Source organism: Octopus bimaculoides, chromosome 2, assembly GCF_046866305.1.
Source record: "Octopus bimaculoides isolate indiv1 chromosome 2, ASM4686630v1, whole genome shotgun sequence".
Taxonomy (NCBI): Eukaryota; Metazoa; Mollusca; class Cephalopoda; order Octopoda; family Octopodidae; genus Octopus; species Octopus bimaculoides.
Genome location: NC_142929.1, coordinates 188,847,570 through 188,870,735, shown reverse-complemented (window position 1 = coordinate 188,870,735; position 23,166 = coordinate 188,847,570). Strand labels below are relative to the sequence as shown.

The 23,166-nt window shown below is 39.6% G+C and overlaps 1 protein-coding gene across 2 annotated transcripts in view; it reads left to right on the top strand.

Moving 5' to 3' along the window:
- The window catches only part of LOC106874823 (uncharacterized), a 31,330-nt gene that overhangs the window by 706 nt on the left and 7,458 nt on the right, over positions 1 to 23,166 (top strand). The window contains exons 2-9 of one of the 2 annotated variants that reach the window (XM_014922703.3): positions 9,390 to 9,454; positions 11,592 to 11,652; positions 12,957 to 13,112; positions 15,222 to 16,009; positions 18,051 to 18,128; positions 18,894 to 19,041; positions 20,560 to 20,661; positions 22,519 to 23,166. The exon at positions 22,519 to 23,166 is cut by the window's right edge and continues 7,458 nt beyond it. In XM_014922703.3, coding sequence (XP_014778189.1) covers positions 9,390 to 9,454; positions 11,592 to 11,652; positions 12,957 to 13,112; positions 15,222 to 16,009; positions 18,051 to 18,128; positions 18,894 to 19,041; positions 20,560 to 20,661; positions 22,519 to 22,614 — 1,494 coding nt within the window. In that variant the 3' untranslated portion in view covers positions 22,615 to 23,166. Of the gene's footprint in view, positions 1 to 9,389; positions 9,455 to 11,591; positions 11,653 to 12,956; positions 13,113 to 15,221; positions 16,010 to 18,050; positions 18,129 to 18,890; positions 19,042 to 20,559; positions 20,662 to 22,518 lie in introns of both variants that reach the window. The other variant, XM_014922702.3, reaches the window with a different exon arrangement.

The following is a 23,166-nucleotide window of genomic DNA, read 5'->3' as shown; positions in this document are numbered from 1 at the left end:
GAATTATTTCGTTTGCCTTTATTTTCTTTCAGTTTCCGTCTCTATTCATACAAAATACATTTCTGTCTTCCTATATTTAATTACTTATCCATTTATTTGTTTTAATAAAAATATATTTTAATTATATAACGACGATGCTTCTTACAAAACACACATAAACACATTGGGACCAGCTTGTTTTTATTTTCTGTCGCGGATTAATATCTTTCTCATTCTCTACATACAAATTAATATTTCTATTTATTAATGTCTCTCTGTTTCTCTTTATCATCTTTGACATTCGATGTATTCTCCTTAACCATTTTCATATTTTCTCTTAATATTTCTGAATCTTCCAGTTTCCTTGTATTCGTCCTTTCAACTTTTCGGTGTCGTTGACGATGTCCCCCTGTCCGATTGACACCGGTGACTCACGTTAAAGGTCCCTAATAATAATTTATAATTGTTTTGTTTTGTTTTTTCACGCTTCCAATCAGTCACACCTCTACATAAAAAAAAAAAAAAACATAACCAAATTCTTTCTTTTAATAATCAATCTTGATTGAAATTATCTGCTGATTAAATCAATCACCTCTTTAAGATTTATAATAGGGGTTTTACATTTTATTAAAATATAAAAATTCCAGAGATCTACTTATCTGGCCAATGATTTGCTGTGAGATCGTGTTGAAACGGAAGCAATTACAATGTATCTGTCTCCAATCGGCGGACTTTCAGAATAGCTATTACTATCTTATGGAGGAGGAAACGAGTAAAGAATTTCGTGGTTGTTTCCTTCCGGGAAAGAATTTTTTTATCCAAAAAACTTTTTAATGCCTTCATCCCCAATTCCGCGCCTTTTTCCAGTGAAGTTTCACCTGTTACACCCTTTTGGAAAAAACGGATAAATACCAAATTTTTGACAATGTCTAACACGTAGGAAACAATAGTGAAAGTTGAAATCGAGCTTTGGTCATGATAAAACATGGCTTAGAATATAAATAAGATACTTCCTGCGTATATTTGAGGTGTGTTTGATTTCTCATGAGTCAAACCGAAATCCAGTCTTTCCGGGTGACTCTTAATCTATGGCCTCTGGCGTAGTTATTAGTAACGTCGTCGGCTAAATAAATTACTCGATCTGGTGAAAATAGCAACTAAATCGGCGGAGGTTTGGCATAGGTCGGCCAGTTTATGTGGGCGATCCATTCCAGGACCTCCGCCATCAAATCTCCCCTCGAACCATATTTCACTTTCTTAAAGATATTGTTAAATAAAGAAGGAAGTAAGGTCATAGTCAGTGAAGATTGACCTAGATTAACAACATGGGTCAATGACATTTCTTTGTTTACAGTGTGCGTAGATTTGTCGAATTATATCTCTTATGTGTGTGTGTGTATTTATATGTATAAATGAATGTATTTTTATAGTGGGAGAAATATATGTATATACAGATATATATACATATGTGTATGTATATATATTTATATGTGTGTGTTTCTGCGACTGAGTGGAAAACCTGTTTCGATTTTTGCGTTTGCAAAATCACATGTCGTCACTCTTCTTTCGTCAGCTGTTCAAGTGATTGTATACATGTATGGGTAGTAGTAGCTAGTGGTTGTATTATGCAATTGAGAAAGAACTGTTGCGTCTTTGTTGGCACTAAAACTGAAATAATGCCGATAAACACGCGCGCATCTTGCTAGGTGGGTGGAAAGTTGTTATTAGTTAAGTGTTGGCACCTCAGTATATTAATAAAGCACTATTAGTAGATCATTGACACTAGTTTTCCGTAGCACTCCTTGAGAAGTGATATTAGTATAGTTAATAAAAGAACGAGATATTTGTGAGAATTTTTATATCAAAAGTAGGTCGCTAATAGTGCACAAAATTTGAACGTTAAAATAGGATTTCGTCTTAACATAAACACGCTGATTCCCTTCTAAAAGATTGTGTCTCACCGCCTTATTTTATATTTTCGTTTCTTACCGAATTCTCGACTTCTTTTATATAATTATCTTTTAGAATAGAAGAACCTGTTAGCTTCAACTCTCTTAATACGCAGTTTTCAATATAATTTTATACATAAAAGTGCGTGTGTATATATATATATATATATATATATATATATATATATATATATATATATATATAATGGTTCCAAACTGCGTGATGCAGCCAGCCGCCCATGTCGTACCCTGATCACGCATACCTATTTAAGAAGTCATTTCAATCGTGACCCTCCTGTTTATTTCTCCACGTAATCAGACTATCCCACAGTGTTTATTATATAAGACTGTAAAAATAGGATTGGTGGGAAAGTTAGCAGTTGTAATCAACATTGTTTATGCTTCTGAATTTGTAGAACAAATAAACAAACGAACCCCACCATTTATTAGAGCGCGTACACGCACTGTAACGAAGCCATTCTCTTAGTATTTTTGTTGATTAATAACCGTTTGTAGAAATATGACGACAGACTAAGATAGTTCGTATTTGCTCTACTTTCTATTGTTTTCGACCAGTTTTGCCTGCTGGCTTCCAACATTTTTACATTTAGCGCCAATTTCAGTTTCAGAAATGTATGAAATTACGGCGAATTACGTTTTACTTTTTTTTTTTTACCATCTTCTGCATTAAATTCTCTGGTGCTTTTTTGGGTCCACTTTATCTTTCATCCGTCCGGGCCTGATGATATAGAAGCATCAGTCATACGGGGGATGGATTTATTTAAACGCCTGTCCTCTAGCTCCGTCCCGAATCTCTGGATTTTGCATCTCTGTTAGCAATTATTGACAGAATCGTTGGAGCGTCAGGCAAAATTCCTTGTGGTATTTTAGTTTACAGCTTCTTATGTTCTGGAAGGCGCGTGGCCTTGTGGTTAGGGTGGTACACTCATGATCACAACATCGAGGTTTAGATTCCCAGATCGGGCAGTGCATTGTGTTCTTGTACAAAACTCATTTCGCGTCGCTCCAATCCACTTGCATTCGAAAGGAAATGCCCTGATCTCGGTCGCTTAGACGCCACAGACACCGGATAACCAGCTCTATGAGTCTTAGGACTAAAAGCGTTTATTTTCTGGATCTATTCGTTCCAAGGTGCTTCGTGGGGGCGGGGTCGATAAAATGAAGTATCGATTAAGTACTGGGAGACGTTAGAATTGATTGCTCCTTTCTATTGAGCTGAGACATCTCAGTTCTATAGCTGTAGTCTTCATTCAAAGTAAGACTACGTTTATTTACAAAATGGGTACTGGTACGGTTGGAGTCATTAAGAAGTTTACCTTGTAAACAGTGGTTCCCTGTCATATCCTGCTGTGCAGCAGTTGGGACTGATGTCTCTTACTACGACCCGACCTTGGATTGAACAATGCCTTCCGATTGAAATTTTATAGAAACTGGAAACTTGTGTGCATATATATATATATATTCTTTTATTCTTTTCCTTGTTTCAGTCATTTGACTGCGGCCATGCTGGAGCACCGCCTTTAGTCGAGCAAATCGACCCCATGACTTATTCTTTGTAAGCCTAGTACTTATTCTATCGGTCTCTTTTGCCCGAACTGCTAAATTACGGGGATGTAAACACACCAACATCGGTTTTATATATTCTTTTCTTTTGGTCATTTGAGTGCGGCCATGCTGGTGCACTGCCTTGAAAATTTTTTAGCCGAATGAATCGACCGCAGTACTTTTTTTCTTTTGTTTGTTAAGCCTGGTACTTATTCTATCGATATCTTTTGCCCAACCGCTGTTACAGGGACGTAAACACACCAACAACGGTTGCCAAGCGATGGTGGAGAGCAAACAGGTACAAAAACACATAGATGTATATATATATATATACAATGGGCTTCTTCCATTTTCTGTCTACCAACTCCACTCACAAGGCTTTGGTTGGCTCCAGGCTGTAGTGGAAGACACTTGTCCAAAGTGCCACACAGTGGGGCTGAACCCAGAACCATGTGGTTGCAAAGCAAGCTTCTTACCACAGCCATGCCTGCAATCTATCTATATATATATATATATACACACACACATATATATAGTAATAATAACAATAATCCTTGGATGGTATTTATAAACATTTAATGCATCGCTATGCACGTTTCCACACACCACATGTCTCTGGGATGGTTAGTGTAGTCCGTAGTATCCGTGGCCATCAGGTTGATCATCTTCATGGATTCATTTCTTCAGGCAATATAAGATCAATGGATGTTTTACCAGGGGGATTGTGGTTGTGAAGCAAACTTCTTACCACACAGCTATGCCTGCAGTATATATATTATTGTGGCCGAAACCAGTACCGCCTGACTGGTACCCATGCTGGTGGCACATAAAAAGCACCATATGAATGTAGTTGATGCCAGTGCTGCCTGATTGGCTCCCATGCCGGTGGTACGTAAAAATCACCATTCAAGCATGGTCGATGCCAGTGCCACCTGACTGCCCCCTGTGCTGGTGGCATGTAAAAAAACACCCTCTACACTCTCGGAGTGGTTGGCACTAGGATGGGCATCCAACTGTAGAAACCTTGACAGATCAGACTGGTGGCTGGTGCAGCCTCCTGGTTTGCCAGTCTTCAGTCAAACCAACCAACCCATGCCAGCATGGAAAGCGGACGTTAAATGATGATGAAGAAGATAGATTATTCTTAAACAAGAACATTATTGACAGTGACTGTATAGTTTCATCCAGTTGAGCCATTATCAGACTGCGATGCATTGAAGTTAATCTTAGCTTTGTACAAGGGTGAGTCAAAAGGTAATGCCATTTTGTTTAGGACAGGTATAATTACCAACACAGGAACATGTATTATACATCAAAAGGAAGCTGGTCCTCTGTGGATCACATCCCTACTCCTGAACATGGTCACCGTTTCTCTCAATAGCAATGTTCTACCTTCGAATGAGAGCATGTATCCCTGCCCCGTAAAATTCTGTTGACTGTTCTTTGAGCCACTTCTTCACTAGAGTTTTCATTTCTTCGTCACTGGATTATCATCTCTTCGGCCCCATGAAAAAGGGTTTGAGAGGCAAACATTATTCCAGTGACGAGGAAGTGAAAACTGTAGTGAAGAAGTGGCTCAAAGAACAGTCAACAGAATTTTACGGGGCAGGGATACATGCTCTCACTCGAAGGTGGAACATTGCTATTGAGAGAAACGGTGACTATGTTGAGAAGTAGGGATGTGATCCACAGAGGACCAGCTTCATTTTGATGTATGATACATGTTCCTATGTTGGTAATTATACCTGTCCTAAACAAAATGGCATTACTTTTTGACTCACCCTCATATATTTTCTGTTGAGTTGAAATCTTCCTTGGGTGTGTAGGTTTGAATGCAGTGGTAATTAAGTTTTATAGTGGGTTGTTATGGAAAAATTACTGAAGCATAAACAAATCAACACTGATTGTTAAGTGGCAGTGGGAGACAAGGACACACACACGAAGTGCTTCTTTCAGTTTCTGCTTACCAAATCCACTCACAAGGCTTTGGTCAGCCAGAGTCTATAGTGAAAGACACTTGCTCAAGGGGTCACTCAGAGGGACTTAACCTAGAACTATGTGCTTGGGAAGCAAGCTTCTTTCCACACAGCCACACCTAACTCTGGTAAACTTAGCTGTTTGATAAAAATCTACCAGACTGGGTATTGGGGTTTATATAGTTGATTAGATACATTGATAGTTGTGTCCCACTTAGTGAAACTAATAAAGGAGTGACATTTCTGTATATTCAAAGGTCCCTGTATAAATAAAGACATGTTTTGAAAGCAAAAAGTTGTGAAGAACTTTTGTAAATCAGAAAGATGCTGGGCCCTACTTGCTTCCTGAATTCTTTGCAACTCTCATTACTGACACCTTTTTGAAAGCATCTCTGTACATGGCTTTCACTGACCTTTGGTATTCCTCTTCACTTAATTTTGTTTGTGGCCACCAGACTACAGATTGTGAAACCTTGTCAAAGGCCTTCTACAGGTCAGCAAAAGCTCAGTATAATGATTTAGCTAAAAGCATCTCCTTTATTGTGTCTGGGGAGGGTCATTCTCTTTTCGTGCCTTACCATTTAACCCATCGAACATTTTCGGGCATATCAATAAGTAAATGAGTAGAAACTTTACCGGTGAGTGTGTTAGGCACTAAAAGAGAATGTCTCTCTCCAGATACAACGAAATATGCTTCAACACATGAACTCACATAAAGAATCTTGCAAATCCCAAAACAAAACATCTTTAGTTGTCTCATTAAGAAGAGGGTATAGATGCTAAACCCCAACTGTCCCATCTTAGCTAATTCTCTTTCTAATTAACTCTGCTCTGTTTTCTACATCTTTCATAACTTGGTCCATTAATTTCATGTGTTTGCTTCTTTTATTTTATAAAATATTTTGTAAATAAATGTAAACATGGCTGTGTGATTAAGCAGTTTTCTTCCAAACCATCTGGTTCCAGGTTCATTTATATTGCACATCACCTTAGGTGTCTCCTACCATAAACTTGGCTTGACCAATGCTTTGTCAGTGAAAACTGGTTGACAAGAACCATGTGAACGCCTGCAGTGTGTGTGTGTTAGTGTTTACCAGTGTAAACACTTGCTTTTATGAACTGATGCAGTTGCTTCTTTAGAGTTTTTTCTTTGTCTTTGTAACAGTGATGAGACTCTGCTCCATCAGTCATTAGGACTGACACCTCCCTGTACATCAAGACTGACAAGCTTATGTCCTACAAAACTGTATATTTCAGTGTCTCAGTAACTATCCCTGATGGTCTGGTTGCTTTCCTTGTCTATATTTCTTAATGGTCCTCGATTATTTTTCCATTTTTTTACTTAGTTTTTGAGAGCAGTCAGGTTCATTTTCAGTATTCTCGTTTGTGAGAGCAGTCGAGTTTATTTCAGAGATTCTCATTTTAAAAATCATCTCTGGCTAATCGTTGAGAGGACATTGGTGTTGGCCTTGGCAGAGATTCACGCTCTCTGAGTGCTCTTGTTTCTATTACTCTGTAGCTTTTTGATTTAAAAAAAGAAAAAGTTCTTTTTAAAAATTTGTTTTATGTTTCTAACTTTTTTAACCCACTCCTGGTTCTCTGATATAAACCTCCTGTTTTAAAGTGATCTAAATTAAAACCTTACCTTCAGGATTCATGTCCCAAACATGAACTTGATAACAACATAATTATTTTACTAAATTCTTCATCATTTTCGAAATTAATTTACACAAAACTAGTGTGAGTCCACAGAAATATGGTAATGAAAGGTTTAGTAAACACCACAACAGGGTAGGATGCTAACATATAATAACCTGATAATGCATCTTGGCCATGCATGTTGAAATGTGTCAATTATTCTAATTACAAATAGAATTGATGGCAGCAGAAATTGATGAGTTGGAATCAGTTGAAAGTTTTGTGTATTGATTCCCCAGTCCTGACTATAATAGATTGGCCGATGGAGAAGTTGTTAACGTCTGTGATATATTTAGCAAGAATTTCATGTCAAACACCACCAGTGAACAGATCAATATTTTGTTTTCACCATTAACATGAAGAATACGGCATCAGTGAATCTAGCTTTCACAACTAAAATTGTTTCATCTACTGAAAGAAATGGTTGAAATTGACAGTTTTTTGTTCATCACCTCCAAACATTAACCTGTTTGAAATGAAATAATTTGATCATCCAAAATCGTTAACTTGATTGGTTATGCCATCTCAAATATTGATATATTTGCAATTCTGAATATACCTCAGTGCATAGTTTTTACTGTTAACATGGCTCATCCTTTTTATATATTGATTGTTATTAAGTTGGATTACTATGTTCTCAGCTCAACTATACCCAAGGTCAATTTTACCTTTCATTTTTTTTTTTTAGTCAAGTACCAATCAAATACTGTGTGGGAGGCAGGGTTCCATCACCATCATCATCGTTTAACACCTGTTTTCCATGCTAGCATGGGCCTGATGGTTTGACAGGAGCTGGAAAGGTCATGGGCCCCACCAGGTTCCACTGTCCGTTTTGGCAGGGTTTCTACAGCTGGATGCCCTTCCTAACACCAACCACTTTACAGGCTGTGGCACCACAACCAGTGCTTTCCTTCCCCTAAAAGTTCAGGTTTTGTGCTAATATTAGAACCTCTTATTATCTATGATATTACTTCTACAAGGGCACTACTTCCATGTCACCTTCACTGATGATTTCATTTGGCTATTTTATCAATTTCTAATTGTTGAACTGCTAAGTTAGAAGACATCAAGGGGCCACATAAAGAATACTGGTTTACAAACCAGTTTAAACAGATACAAAAGCATAAAAATATACCAGGGCTGTGGAATCGAAACAAAAAACTTTGACTCCAACTCTATTGGCACCTCTGACTCCGACTCCTGTTGATGTAATTAAGTGATTGTGGTCTACATATCTCATAAAGCATATGCATGCCTTTGTACTTTGAGTAGGCCTCTATCTTCTAACTGGTTTATATTAAAGAATAAAGACATTGTGAGTATACTTCTACTGACTCTGACTCCAGCTACCCTTAATTGTTAACGACTCCACAGCCCTGAAATATACACATGCATACTAAGAACTTCAGCATGGTTTCCATCTACTAAATTCCACTTGCAAGATATTGGTTAACACTAGGCTACAATAAAAGACTCTCTGTACTCAATATGCCAAGCTGTAGGATTAAACCCAGTACAGTAATCCCTCGCCATATCACGATTTATTATTTAAGCTTATGCCGATTCCTCTGTCGTGTTGTTTTGCATTTATTACAAAATAAATATATACAAATTATAAAAATCATCATCATCATCGTTTAATGTCCATTTTCCATGCTGGCATGGATTGGACGGTTCAACTGGGGTCTGGGAAGCCAGGAGGCTGCACCAGGTTCCAATCTGATCTGGCAGTGTTTCTACAGCTGGATGCCCATTCCTAATGCCAACCATTCCGAGAGTGTAATGGGTACTTTTTACATTCCACCAGCACAGGGGCCAGGGTAGCTGGCATCGGCTACGGTTGGATGGTGCTTTTTATGTGCCACAGGCCTGGAAGCCAGTTAAGGTGGCACTGGCATCGGCCACATTTGAATGGTGCTTTTTATGTGCCATTGGCACAGGTGTCACAACTACAATTTCCATTTGATTTGATTTTGATATTGGTGTCTAATAAAAAAAATATACAATACTGTTTCTACTTTGGATTTTCACCTATGAGGGGGGAGGCGTGGAACATAACACCTGTGATAGTCGAGGGGTCACTGGACTCTGTGTCTATGCTGTTTGTTTTTATAGCAAGCATGTATTAGTTATTAAAGGGAAGGAACTCTGAAGCAATTGTACAACCAAATTAAGAATTTAATTCTTGGTTATATATTATAATATTTTTTTTATCTTTTAGGAATGCCGGAATAACTTTCCTATCGTGAAATGTACATATTGTCGATCAGAATTTCAACAAGACAGGTATTTCTTTCACTTTTACCATCATCGTCATTGTCCTCGTCATCATCATCATCTATTTAGGTAATGGATTACCTAGAATCATTAAGAGTGTCAGACTAAATGCTTTATGATATTTAGGTACACCATTCTATGTTCTGAGTTCAAATCCTGCTGAGGTTAGCTGAACCTTTCATTCCTCCAGAATTGATACAATAAAGTAGCTGTTAAGAGTACTGAAAATTTCATCATCATTTAACGTCCATTTTCCATGCTGGCATGGGTTGGACGGTTCAACTGGGAAGCCAGGAGGCTGCACCAGGCTCCAGTCTGATCTGGCAGTGTTTCTACAACTGGATGCCCTTCCTAATGCCAACCACTCTGAGAATGTAGTGGGTGCTTTTTATGTGCCACCGGCACAGGGGCCAGAGGGGGCTGGCATCGACCACATTTGGATGGTGCTTTTACGTGCCACCAGCATGGGAACCAGTCAAGGCAGCGCTGGCATCGGCCACCTTCGAATGGTGCTTTTTATGTGCCAGTGGCACCCTCAAAATTGCTGGCCTTGTGCCTGGATTTTAAATTGCTGTTCTAATCACCATCATTGTCACAAAGAGTAGCATTGTTAGAATGTCAGATTAAGTGCCTTGTGGTATTAAGTCAGATTACTATGTTCTCAGCTCAACTACTCGCAAGGTCAATTTTACCTTTCATTTTTTTTTTTTGAGTAAAGTACCAATCAAATACTGTGTGGGAGGCAGGGCTCCATCACCATCACCGTCATCATCGTTTACCATCAGTTTTCCACGCTAGCATGGGCTGGATGGTTTGACAGGAGCTGGAAAGGTCAGGGGCCCCACCAGGTTCCACTGTCCGTTTTGGCATTGTTTCTACAGCTGGATGCCCTTCCTAACACCAACCACTTTACAGACTGTACTGGGTGCTTTTTACGTGGTACCACAACCAGTGCTTTCCTTCCCCTAAAATTTCAGGTTTTGTGCCAATATTAGAAACTCTTATTATCTATGATATTACTTCTGGGCTAGAGAGAGAGAGAGCTAATATGTCAGGCATGTATGCTTTCCTCCCTAAGTAAATACCAATTGCTGTGGAATGCACATGTAGTGCTCCTGCCCAACTCTTTCCAAAACAGATTTTCTTTGGTGAACTAGTAATCGACTTTTGGTAATGTGGTGAACCAAAGACGTGACAACCTTGCAAAAGTGTAACTTGGGAACATCTTGGTCAAGATTGGTCAGTGCTGTGTACTCTGGAGTACACTGTTTTGAATCTGATATGACCAGAGAAACTGAAGAGAGGAGGGCTGCATAGAAAGCAAGAGCCCACCAGCTCCTAATTCTACTATTGTATGTCCCCATTTTGACTGGATTTTATGCTAATGCTAGCCTAATAAGTCACCTGAGGACCCACAAGAATAAAGCTGCTAATATGGCCATCTTCAGAGACATGAAGGATGAATGACATAATATTATTCTGTATTTTGCTAAGGTGGCGAGCTGGCAGAATTGTTAGTGCACCAGGCAAAATGCTTAGCAGTATTTTGTCTGCCTGTCTTAAAGACATTCTGAGTTCAAATTCTGCCTAGATCAACTTAGCCTTTCATCTTTTCAAGGTTGATAAACTAAGTACCAGTTGAGTACTGGAGCTGGTGTAATCAACCAGCCCCCTCCCCCAAATTTTCAAGCCTTGTACCTATAGTAGAAAGGATTATTCTATATTCTGCTAGGATCTACATATGTAATCTATAATAATAAATGGCAAGTTTGAGTGTTTGTGAATTTGTTACTTTAACTCTTCTGAGACTATCCAACAGACCTTGATGAAACTTGACATGTGTGTGAGGCTTATGCCCATGTGGTCACTTACACACTTGGGGTTTTTTAAAAAATCGATTTTTAATCAGTATCTATTTTTCAATAAGATGCCAGAAGAGTACAAGAAATTTACTGTTATTTTTTGCTTAGGTCTGTCAGAGAACCGGTTCTCTAAGTCGTCTGTTGTGTAAAACTTACTTTCATTGCATTGTTAACATATAGTTTCAATTTAGATATATGCAGCCTCTAAAATTTATTTGCTTTAAATTATTTTTATCAAACTTTTCAGTTCTGTTAGTGCAAATTCTAACCATTATATATTCCAGCAAAAGCAGCACAAATTCCATCTGCAAGAAGTGTGCACACAATGTGAAAATATATGGAAAGGTAATGTATTGCCACTGGCATTTTCAATTTTAGATTTCTTAATAATGCATGTCTGGCCCTGTTAAGAATACCCCTCATGCATTGGGTGATATGATGTGCTTGAGAAGACCTGTTGAGCCAAGAAAAACCAATATTGTAGCTGTGACCAGTATCCCCCTGACTGGCTCCCGTGCCAGGGGTACGTAAAAAGTACCATCCAAACGTGGTTGATACCAGGCCTACCTGACTGGCTCCTGTCCCTGTGGCACAAAAAAGCACCATCCGAATGTGGCCGATGCCAATACCCCGTGACTGGCTCCCGTGTCGGTGGCACATAAGAGGCACTATCTGATTGTGATCGATGCCAGGCCCGCCTGACTGGTTCCTGCCAGTGGCACGTAAAAAGCACCCATTACACTCTCAGAGTGGTTGGCATTAGGAAAGGCATCCAGCCATAGAAACCATGCCAAATCAGACTGGAGCCTGGTGCAGCCTTCCAGCTTGCCAACACTGGTCAAACCGTGCCATCCGTGCCAGCATGGACAATGGACGCTGATGATGATGATTGAAGTTATTGCATCATATTGTATAGTGCAAGCATGGCTGTGTGATGTAGAAGTTTGTTTTGGCAACCACTTGGGAAGAGGGTTTCTACTATAGCCATGAGCTGACCAGTGCCTTGTGAGGGAATTTGTTAGGGTATTCAGGTCACAACCATAAGGCCATGAGTTTGATTCCCGGCAGCACATTGTGTCCTTGAGCAAGATGCTTTATTTCACGTTGCTCCAATCCACTCAGCTGGCAAAAATGAGTTGTACCTGTATTTCAAAGGGCCAGCCTTGTCACACTGAATCTCCCTGAGAACTATGTTAAGGGTACATGTGTCTGTGGAGTGCTCAGCCACTTACACATTGATTTCCCAAGCAGGCCGTTCCATTGATTGGATCGACTGGAACCTGTGTCGTCTTTGCTTAAACAAAGTGTGGATGCTGATGTTGATGTTCTTCATCACAGCCTGTTACTCTGCACTTTTAAAGATCTGTGAAATAAAGAAATCCCTTGCAAAATAGATTAGGAGGTTGGTGACAGAAAGAGCATCCTGCTGTCAAACCTTGCTTCAAAACCCATGCTTGTAATGAACTTCAAAAGAGGAACAAACAAATTACACATTTCTAATTATCTTAGGCTCATATCTTGATTAATTATGCCATCAATTAAATTTGAAAACTAGATTATATTTAATGACTTTGAGTGTTTATTTTTTTTCTTTTCTTTTAATAAAAAGTTAATTTTCATTTGTGCTTTCTCTTTTCCTCTGTTTGTAGCCGACTGCCTGTGAATATTGCAATGTCATTGCATCTTTTATTGGGAACAAGTGTCAACGTTGCACAAACTCTGAAAAGAAATGGGGCCCTCCTCAGTCTTGTGAGCAGTGCAAACAGCGATGTGCATTTGACAGAAGTGATGACAGCAGACGAAAGGTATGGAATTAGGGTTTCTGAAAAACAAAGCTTTTTAATGGTTTTCATCATATTTATTTCTATAGAATAACAGCCTTGTTAATTATTAACTCAAACAAGCTTTCATTTTGTTTATGTGTTGTGCATATAGTTTTTATATTCTTTGGTTGTTCAAAAATGGTGTTAGGAATAAGTATTGTGTCGTCTAAAACTCTAATCTGCAAACATCACAGCCTAACAATGGAGTTTCCTTGTGGGCTCCTTGTTGTAGCTAGATAAAGAATTTCGACGCTGGCATACAAACAGTGTCATTGTTTACAATCTGCTTTGAAAACATGTCTGGGCATTGAACTGTTTGAAGGACAAGGAGAAGTATTACTTTACTAAACAGATGAGAGTAGGCAACAGGAAAAGCATCCAGCCATAAAAAAAAATTCCTGAATAAGCTATGTCTGACTTATGCCTGTATGGATAATAGGAAGTTAAATGACAGTGATGATGAATATGTTGTCAATGTGATTCAATTAGATTATAAAATAATTACAATTTTAACTGGTTCATAAAGCAAATATATATATATATATATATATATATAATTTGTTATTCGTGTATTAAGGTAGTGTTTGAAACACAAATATAAATCTCTAACCATAACCTTTATCTCTAAACTAATCCTTTTGCAAATAAATTCAGTGAATTTTAAAATAATCTGAATTCTGTGTTGTGGTGCACTTTATTTGTGGCACATGCACCAGAGTTGTTGTCTTGCCTTCAACAAGATAAAAGAGTCCTCTCCACCCTGCAAATGTATGTGTATTGTATACACTCATACATATAGAGAGAGTGAGAACTAGGAAGTCTCTACCAGGTCTCTTTACCTGTTAGAAATAACAGCCAAATCTCCTTCATGTCACACCCTACCACCTTAAAAGAGGAAAAAAGCACATTGGATAATGTGGTCCTAGATACACTGTACCTGAAATTAAAAACATTATGACCATGGCTGGAATATCTTTGATCGTGGGTCTGCTTGATCAGAGCTGATGTGAAGTTAAACAACATCAATAATGTATGTGGCTAAACAAAAGATAATCTCTTGGCTGTCATCATCATCATCCTTTAACGTCCGCTTTCCATGCTGGCATGGGTTGAACGATTTGACTGAGGACTGGCGAACCAAATGACTACACCAGGCTCCAATCTGATCTGGCAGAGTTTCTACAGCTGGATGCCCTTCCTAACGCCAACCACTCCGAGAGTGTAGTGGGTGCTTTTTACGTGGCACCAGCACAAGGGTCAGTCCGGCGGTACTGGCAACGTATGGTAACAAATTAAAACATTCACCAAAAATAATCATCATTTGATGTCTGTCTTCCATTCTGACTTGGGTTGGATGGTTTGACAGGATCTGATGAGCTAGAGCATCACTTTGAACCCCAGCGTCTGCTTTATTAGGGTTTCTACAGCTGGATGCCCGTCCTAATGCCAACCACCGACAGAGTGTACTGGGTGCGTTTTCCATAGCACCAGCACTAGTGAGGTTATCAGGTAACTCTCAGGATAAACACCCCTCAACTAAAGGGGTTGTTATTGAGAGGAAGGTGGGTTTATGCCAAGGAATGAGAGGCTAAATTAGGGTAAAAAGACAAGTACAGGGATCATGCTGTAGAAGAAATACATGAAATGTGTGAAACCTTTCTACTAAAGGAACAAAGCCTGAAATTTGGGTGGGGTGGGACTAGCTGATTACATTGACCCCAGTGTTCAACTGGTACTTAATTTATTGACCCCGAAAGGGGTGAAAGGCAAAATCGACCTCGGCAGAATTTGAACTCAGAACGTAACGGCAGACGAAATACCATTAGGCATTTTGCCAGACGTGCTAACGATTCTGTCAGCTGGCTGCCTTAAAATGTGTTAAATAAAAATATAATGCTTTGCCTTTATGAATAAAACAAGATTTTGTTAGAGTAGTTTGGTTTAAATTGAGATGAATTCTCTATTGCATGCTAATTTTCTGATACTGGTGCATTGAGAATAACTTGTGTGAGTTGTTGATTTATTATTCTGACTGAACCATTGTAAAGAGAAATAATAATAATGATGTGATTATTTTGTTTTGTCTGACAGGTTGATGGGAAACTGTTATGTTGGCTTTGCACTCAGGCATATAAAAGAGTGCTGGCCAAAACTCGACACAGGCAGGAGGAAGCAAGACAAAGCATGGCCAGTCGCTGGGGGAACTTTGAAGGATCTAACAGCAGCAGCAGCAGCAACAACAACAACTCTTCACGCAAAACCGGCAGCATGTTGGACAAAAACAAGGACAGCGGAATAATGTTTAACCAACACAAAGAAACCAGTCATGATAAAAACAAAGAAAAGAGTAAAGAGCACATTGGTTTGTTTGAGAAAAGTGCAAAAGACTTCACGAGTATCTTTGAGAAGAACAAAGATTACAACAGTGCATTTGACAAAGCTAAAGAAATAGGTCCAAATATGGAGAAAAACAAAGAACACAGTAGTGAGAAAGGTAAAGAACATTGGGGTGTATTTGACCGAAGCAAAGAGGGCGGCCGATCCTTTGATAAAATGATGAAGGAAAAATCTCGCGAACATACAAAAAAGGGCTTTGACATGGCAAAAGACAAGTCCAAGGCACACTCCAAAAAAGTCCATCGGAGTCGATTTGGGTCTGGTGATGAACCGAGCAGTATGTACGAAGGGGGGAGTCCAGATGGTGCAGAGGGAAGCGTGGGTAGCCACAAGGAAAGTAGCAGTGGCAGTGGCCACAAGGATCATCATCATCATAAAGCTCACAAAGAACATCATCATCATCACAAGTCCCACAAGACCACACCGAAAGAGGATTTGAAAGAATTACATAATTCTCACAAGAACAAATCTTTGAACAGCATGTAAGTATCTTCTTTTTTTTTTTTCCGTATTTCTGTACCTGTCTGAATAGGATATACAAACAGCTTTGAATGCCTGAATTCTATTCATCATCATCATCATCGTTGTCGTTTAACATCCGCTTTCCATGCTGGTATGGGTGGGACGGTTTGACTGAGGGCTGGCAATCCAGAAGGCTGCACTAGGCCCCAATGTGATCTGGCAAAGTTTCTACAGCTGGATGCCCTTCCTAACGCCAACTACTCCAAGAATGTAGTGGGTGCTTTTTACATGCCACCAGTAGGGGACCAGTCAGGTGGCACTGGCATCATCCACACTCAAATGGTGCTTTTTATGTGCCACCGGCATGGGTGCCAATCAGGCAGTTGCCATCAGCACAGGTGCCAAGTGGGCTCTAGCATGGGCTGTGTGGTTAAGAAGTTTGCTTCCCAACCATATGGCTTCAGGTTCAATTCCAGTGTATGGCACCTTGAGCAAGAGTCTTCTACTAAAGGCTGACCAAAGTCTTGTGATTGAATTTGGTGGATGGAAGCTGAGAGAAGCCCATTGTGTGTGTGTGCGTGTGTGTATATGTTTGTGTTCTTTGTCTTGACATCACATTATTGTCATAAATAAATGTTGTTCATTTCTAATCTTTTGCAAAGACATATCTGGCCATGGGGAAATATTACCTTGTTTGGAAACAGCTGAGGGTTGGTGACAGGAAGCGCATCCGGCAATTGAATATCTGTTTCATTATCCTCTGTCCAACCCATGCAAGCATGGAAAAAGTGGCTGATGGTGATGATGAGGAATGTCACTGAAATATTTAATATTGATGAATGAGTTTTACTTTATTGCAAACAAGAGAATGTTATAACTTAATGTGCAGGTGTGACAGAGTTCAAGGTGAATCTGTGCCAAGGGGCTTCACTCTGCAGACTATAACTCTGTTACCATAGCAACAGTTCCAATACTGTTTGAACAGATCTTGTATATTGTAGAGGTGTTGTTTGTAATTCGTAGAAGTCTGTTTTCTATATGTTTGCTTATATTCTTGAGTGTGGTGGTTGGTTGATGTTCCCTGGCATGAGTGGTGGATTTGGTCGGTGTTAGTTTAAGTCCTGTAGCAGAGCCTGGTTTCTGGTTGGTTGATGTAGAGTTCAATAGGTTGTGCTGTGACTGTTGGAAGAGAGATGACTGCAGTGTCATCTGTTTATGAGGCTTTGTATTGGCTGAGCAGTTGGATCTTTTATAATACTTCATTCAAGAAATTATAAATTCTGGGATGTTTTGCTTTTGTATACTATATACCAGTGGTTCCCAACCTGGGGTCTGCAGACCCCTGGTGGTCTGCAAAGGTAGTACAGGGGGTCCGTGAACTAAATTCAAAATTTTGTATGTATGTATATATATATATATGTACATAAGGATAAACCTATTAAAAGGGGTCCGTGGAAAAACTCATTTAAATAAAAGGGTTGGGGACCACTTTAGAGAACCACTGCTGTATAGGCTTGAAGAAGGTGCATGGCTTCCTTACTAGGGTATTTGACTAACAATCATGGGTTTGATTTCCAGTGGTGTATTGTGTCCTTGAGCAAGACGCTTTATTTCACGATGTCCCAGTCCACTCAGCTCACAAAAATGAGTTGTACCTGTAATGAAAAGGGGCCAGCCTTGTCACATTCTATGTCATGCTGAATCTCTTTGAGAATTACATAAAGGCTCCACGTGTCTATGGAGGACCCAGCCACTTGATCATTAATACCACAAGCAGGCTGTTACATTGATCGGATCAACTGGAACCCTTGTCGTTGTCATAAGGCTTAATGGCATGAGAGAGAGAGAGACGTTTCGCAGCTTGCATTTTGTGCTGTTTCTTTAGAAAGTCTTTAGTATTTTGTGTGCAAATGTGTAGTGGTGGATGTGGCTGAAAGTTTTGCTTGTATTGGTGGTGGTTAGGTGGTACCTGAGTACTGTCGTGGGTGTTGATGCACCAGTTGAACTATGATGTCCCTTTTATATTTTCTGCTTCTAACTGTATTTTGCTACTTTCTCCAGACTAATGGACCACAGTCCCCCTACCAAAAAGTCCAAAATTGAGAAAAGCACAAGTAATGGCCTATCAAGCAGCAAAAGGTATGTATTATATGTCTTTTTTTCTTTTCTTTTTTTGAAATACTCTGCTGAGGACATGCGTAGGCTTGAAAGAAATGAACCTAGTATCATCTGCTGGATGTGTCATGTCAGTGTGCATACACAACTGTGTTTGAGTGCTCTGAGAGAAAGGTTAATTGTAAATTTATTTACAATCGATGAATAACAAACAAGATGGGGACACCTGTCCACCCATTGTAAATAATGTACATAATTCCTCATCCCCAAAACATAGAATGGGGTCAATTTGTTTGACTAAAACCCTTCAAGGAGCCAGTCCAGCGGCACTGGCAACGACCTCGCTCAAATGTCTTTTCATGTGTCACCGGCACAAGTGCCAGTAAGGCGACGCTGGTAACGATCATGCTCAAGCAGTGCTATTTACGTGCCACTGGCACGAAAGCCAGACAGCTGCTCTGGCAACAATTACACTCGGACGGTACTCTTAGCGCTTCACTGGAACAGGTGCCATCACGATTTCGCTTTCACTTGCCCCAACAGGTCTTCGCAAGCTGAGTTTAGTGTCCTGCTGTAGAAATCACGTCTTACAACATGGACCAATTTCCAACTCACAAATGTATCCCTTGTTTTGTCAGTCTGCCAGCCATATATTAATAATGGTTTTAAGTGTCTTGTGTACAATTTGCAGGAGGGTCCTTTTTTTAATGCCCTAATAAAATGTACAACTGTTCCTATTGTGTGTTGTCTTTGGAAAGTTCTGAGGTTATTCTATTATAATTCCAGCAGCTTGAGCTTGAGTTTTGCTGATGCTGCTTTGATGGACCCCAACAGTTCAGACCACGTCATTGCAATTCAAAGACTGCACGATCAGATTGAGGCCAATAAGAAACAACTGCTTTCAAAGGATTTACAGCTGAAGGAAAAAGAATTGAAGGTATTTTCATTCTTCGTTAACCCTTTAGTGTTCACATTCTTCTGTCACGTTTTGAATAATTCTTGCACTATTTTGTGGCTTTAAGACTTTGGTGAGGTAACAGTTAAGTTTTAGAATGATACTGTAGGGTTGGTGTGAGAGGCCAGATCTGGCCTGCTTAAACATAAAACGGGTAGAATATTTGGGCCGGATATGGCCGGTTTAAATACTTAAAGATCTGCAATATTATTGTAACAATTAAGTTACCTCACCAAAATCTCAAAGCTACAAGATTAATTCATATTCTTGCAATGAATATATTACTTTATTGTAGCCTTTTGTAACATTTTGACTTCCTTGTGGAACAATAGTTGTTACAAAAGAATTATAAAGCATCTGTATTAACGGTTAAAATTCAAAGACTTTTTTTCCTTGTATTTTACATAGACGTATACATATATATGAGCATACATACATATCATCATCATTATCATCATCATCATCATCATCATCATCGTTTAACGTCCACTTTCCATGCTAGAATTGGTTGGACGATTTGACTGAGGACTGGTGAACCAGAAGGCTGCACCAGGTTCCAATCTGATTTGGCAGAGTTTCTACAGCTGGATGCCCTTCCTAATGCCAACCACTCAGAGAGTGTAGTGGATGCTTTTACGTGCCACCGGCACGAAAGCCAGTCAGGCGGTACTGGCAACGGCCACGCTCAAAATGGTGTATTTTATGTGCCACTCGCACAAGAACCAGTCCAGGGGCACTGGCAACGATCTCGTTCGAAAGTCCTTACACATGCCACAGGCACAAGTGCCAGAAAGGCGACGCTGGGCACAGGTGCCATCCCGATTTCGCTTTTGCTTGCCCCAATAAGTCTTCGCAAGCTGCGTTTCGTATATATATATAATACATACATACACCCATACTCTTACGTGCATGCATGTACACACTCATACACGCACGCTAAAATATGCATACTTCTACACATACGTACATACATATTAATCTATATACACTCATACGATTATATATAACTACATATACGTATTTCAGTATCATGCATCTCAACATGTATGTATGGATTGCTACATGTAAATGATAGAAAGAGGTGATTATACATGGGTACTCCCCAGTGGAACCTGGGTGTTACCCCATTCGGATTTAAACTAACTTTGTCAATATTAAACTGGCTTTTGAAAATAAATCAACATGAAATTTTGATGATATGGTTTTGAGTTAAGATCACTTTAGAACTGGAAATTGGTATCATAGGAGCCAGGGCAATATTAGGCAGGTTGCTGCCAGAAGGGTTAAATCTTAATTTCTTCTTAATCCATGTCAGTTTAAATAAAAGTAAAGCAAAGAGAATTTGATTAAATTATAATTGGGTTAGTTTGGATTAGTTTACCTTTCTTGTTAAGTATTAAATTTTTTTCATCTTATTCATACCTGTATTTATCCTGAATCTAATTAAAAAACCCACCTTTTAATTTTCATTAATATCAAATTTTTCTTTTCTTGTGACAGATCACAGAGCTGAAAGCGTATCAATATGAACAAGAAAAAATATACAGATTGAAGATTTCTGGTATCCAAGAAGACAATTCTAGAAAGATAGATGAACTCAGTGTAAGAATTTTATCAATGTATTTCACCTTCAAAAAATTTGTTCAAATGATTTTGTCATTTAATGGTTGCCATACTGGGGTGCAAGTCTTAGTGGTTAGGGCATTCGGCTCATGATCATATGGTCGTGAGTTCAATTCCCAGCGAGCAAGACACTTTATTTCACGTTGCTCTAGTTCACTCAGCTAGGGCAAAAACGAGTAGTACCTGTATTTCAAGGAGCCAGCCTTGTCACACTGTGTCACGCTGAATCTCCCTGAGAACTGCATTAAGGGTACATTTGTGTGTGTGGAGTGCTCAGCCACTTGCACGTTAATTTCGCGAGCAGGCTGTTCCATCGATCATATCAGCTGGGACTCTCGTCGTCATAACCGACAGAGTTCTCCTTTTGTGGAGGTGCAATGGCTCAGTGGTTAGGGCAGCGGACTCGTGGTCATAGGATCACGATTTCAATTCCCAAAGTGTTTATTGAGCGAAAACACCTTAAGCTCCACGGGGCTCCAGCAGGGGGTAGTGGTGAACCCTGCTGTGCTCTTTCACCACAACTTAACCACTATGCCATGTGCCCGTGTAGTGAATTTTAGAGCTTATAAATCTAATATTTTCCTATCCTTCCTTAATACCGGTTCCCATATGCTACTCATATCTGCATTAGGTCTGCTTAGGAGGTTATATCTGTCAAATGTAAATAATGTACAGAATTCCTCATCTCTCAAATATAGAACTGAGCTTCATTTTACGTTGCTCCAGTCCACACGACTGGTAAAAATGAGTAATTCTGTGACAGACTGGCATCCTGGTCCAGGGAGGAATATATATGCCAGAGAAACCAGCAAACTGGCCCTATACTCATCATCATCATCATCATCATCATCATCGTTTAACGTCCACTTTCCATGCTGGCGTGGGTTGGACAGTTTGACTGAAGTCTGGAGAGCTAGCAACTGCACCAGGCTCCAATCTGATCTGGCAGAGTTTCTACAGCTGGATGCCCTTTGTAACGCCAACCACTCTGAGAGTGTAGTGGGTGCTTTTTATGTGCCACCAGCACAGGAGCCAGTCAGGTGGGCCTAGCATCGATCATGTTCGGATAGTGCTTTTTATGTGCCATCAATACAGGAGCCAGTCAGCGGGTACCGACATTGGCCGTGTTTGGATGGAGCTTTTTATGTGCCACCAGCACAGGAGTCAGTCGGGCGGCACTGGCAACAACCACGCTCTCTCTTCAATATACTCCCACTCATCAAAGGGCCTTCTTTTTTCTTTGTCTTGCAAGTCCCTTGGTGTCTTCACTAATGCCAGTGTCATGAAAAAAAGGCGTCCAACACACATTGTAAAGAGGTTGGCATTATGAAGGGCAAACACCTGAAAAACCATGCCAAAGTGGCTTATATTTATGAAACCCTACCTGTGAATACTGAAGATTTAAGCTTTACAACACCAAGGGTTTCTTAGTCTAAAAGTTATTATTAGCTTGGTGTTTTTGATGTCAGTGAGGTCAGACGAAGGTAGTGTTTCTTTGTGTCCAGCATGTGACTGAAGATAGGTGAGAAAAGGTTTCAGTCAGTGGGAGGCTAGCAGAAATCATTTGCTGATGTTTGGAATGTGCTATCTGAATGAGTTGTGCCCTGGAACTAGTCCTCCATCAGTTATGACAAGGGTTCCAGTTGATTCAATCAACAGAACAGCCTGCTCGTGAAATTAATGTGCAATCCATAGACACATGAACTCTTTACATAGTACTTAAGGAGATTCAGCATGACAAAACTGGCCCTTTTTTTGACCACCCCACTAAAACTGAATTATCGTTGTTTGACTTGTGTTTGCCTGTTATTAATATCATTTTTTTTATCATTGCAGAACAAAAACCGCGACCTGATGAAACAAATTGCCTGCCTTTCAAAGAAACGACACAACAACACACAATCGACTTCAACACATAGTCCATCTTCATGAGCATCGCCTTGCAGGCTCTTCTTAGTCTTACCAGCATCCTTCTCGTCCCTGCCCCCCTACTGAAAAACTCCCCTAATCATCAGAACATAAGTGACTCATTGTAGACCTTACTCCAGCTAAGTCACTTGCATTGAATGCTCTGGTCCCCTGTTATTATTTTGTTACTATCACCCTTGCCCAATCTCACCCTGCTCTATTCTATTTGAGTCTCCTTTTAAAAGACAACACATCATGTTTTCACTGAAAAAAATGCTCATCTCTGTTAGACTGTGTACACTGCACAGTTGAAACACATTAGAGGAAGAGTAAAAATAAAACAAATATAAATAAATAATACAAAAAAAAAGAAAGAAAGAAAAGGAGCAATGTCTCTAATTCTAGACATTAGAGAAAAGTCCATAGAGATACTTAATCACACAGCTTGAATGAATGCTGCATGGTAGGGAGTTGTCTTCCCAACAACTGAATGAAGAAACAAATTCTATTAGCTTGGAGATAGGGTGGTTATGTGTGTGTGTGTGTTTCCTTTTTTTATTTCAAATTTTTAAACGG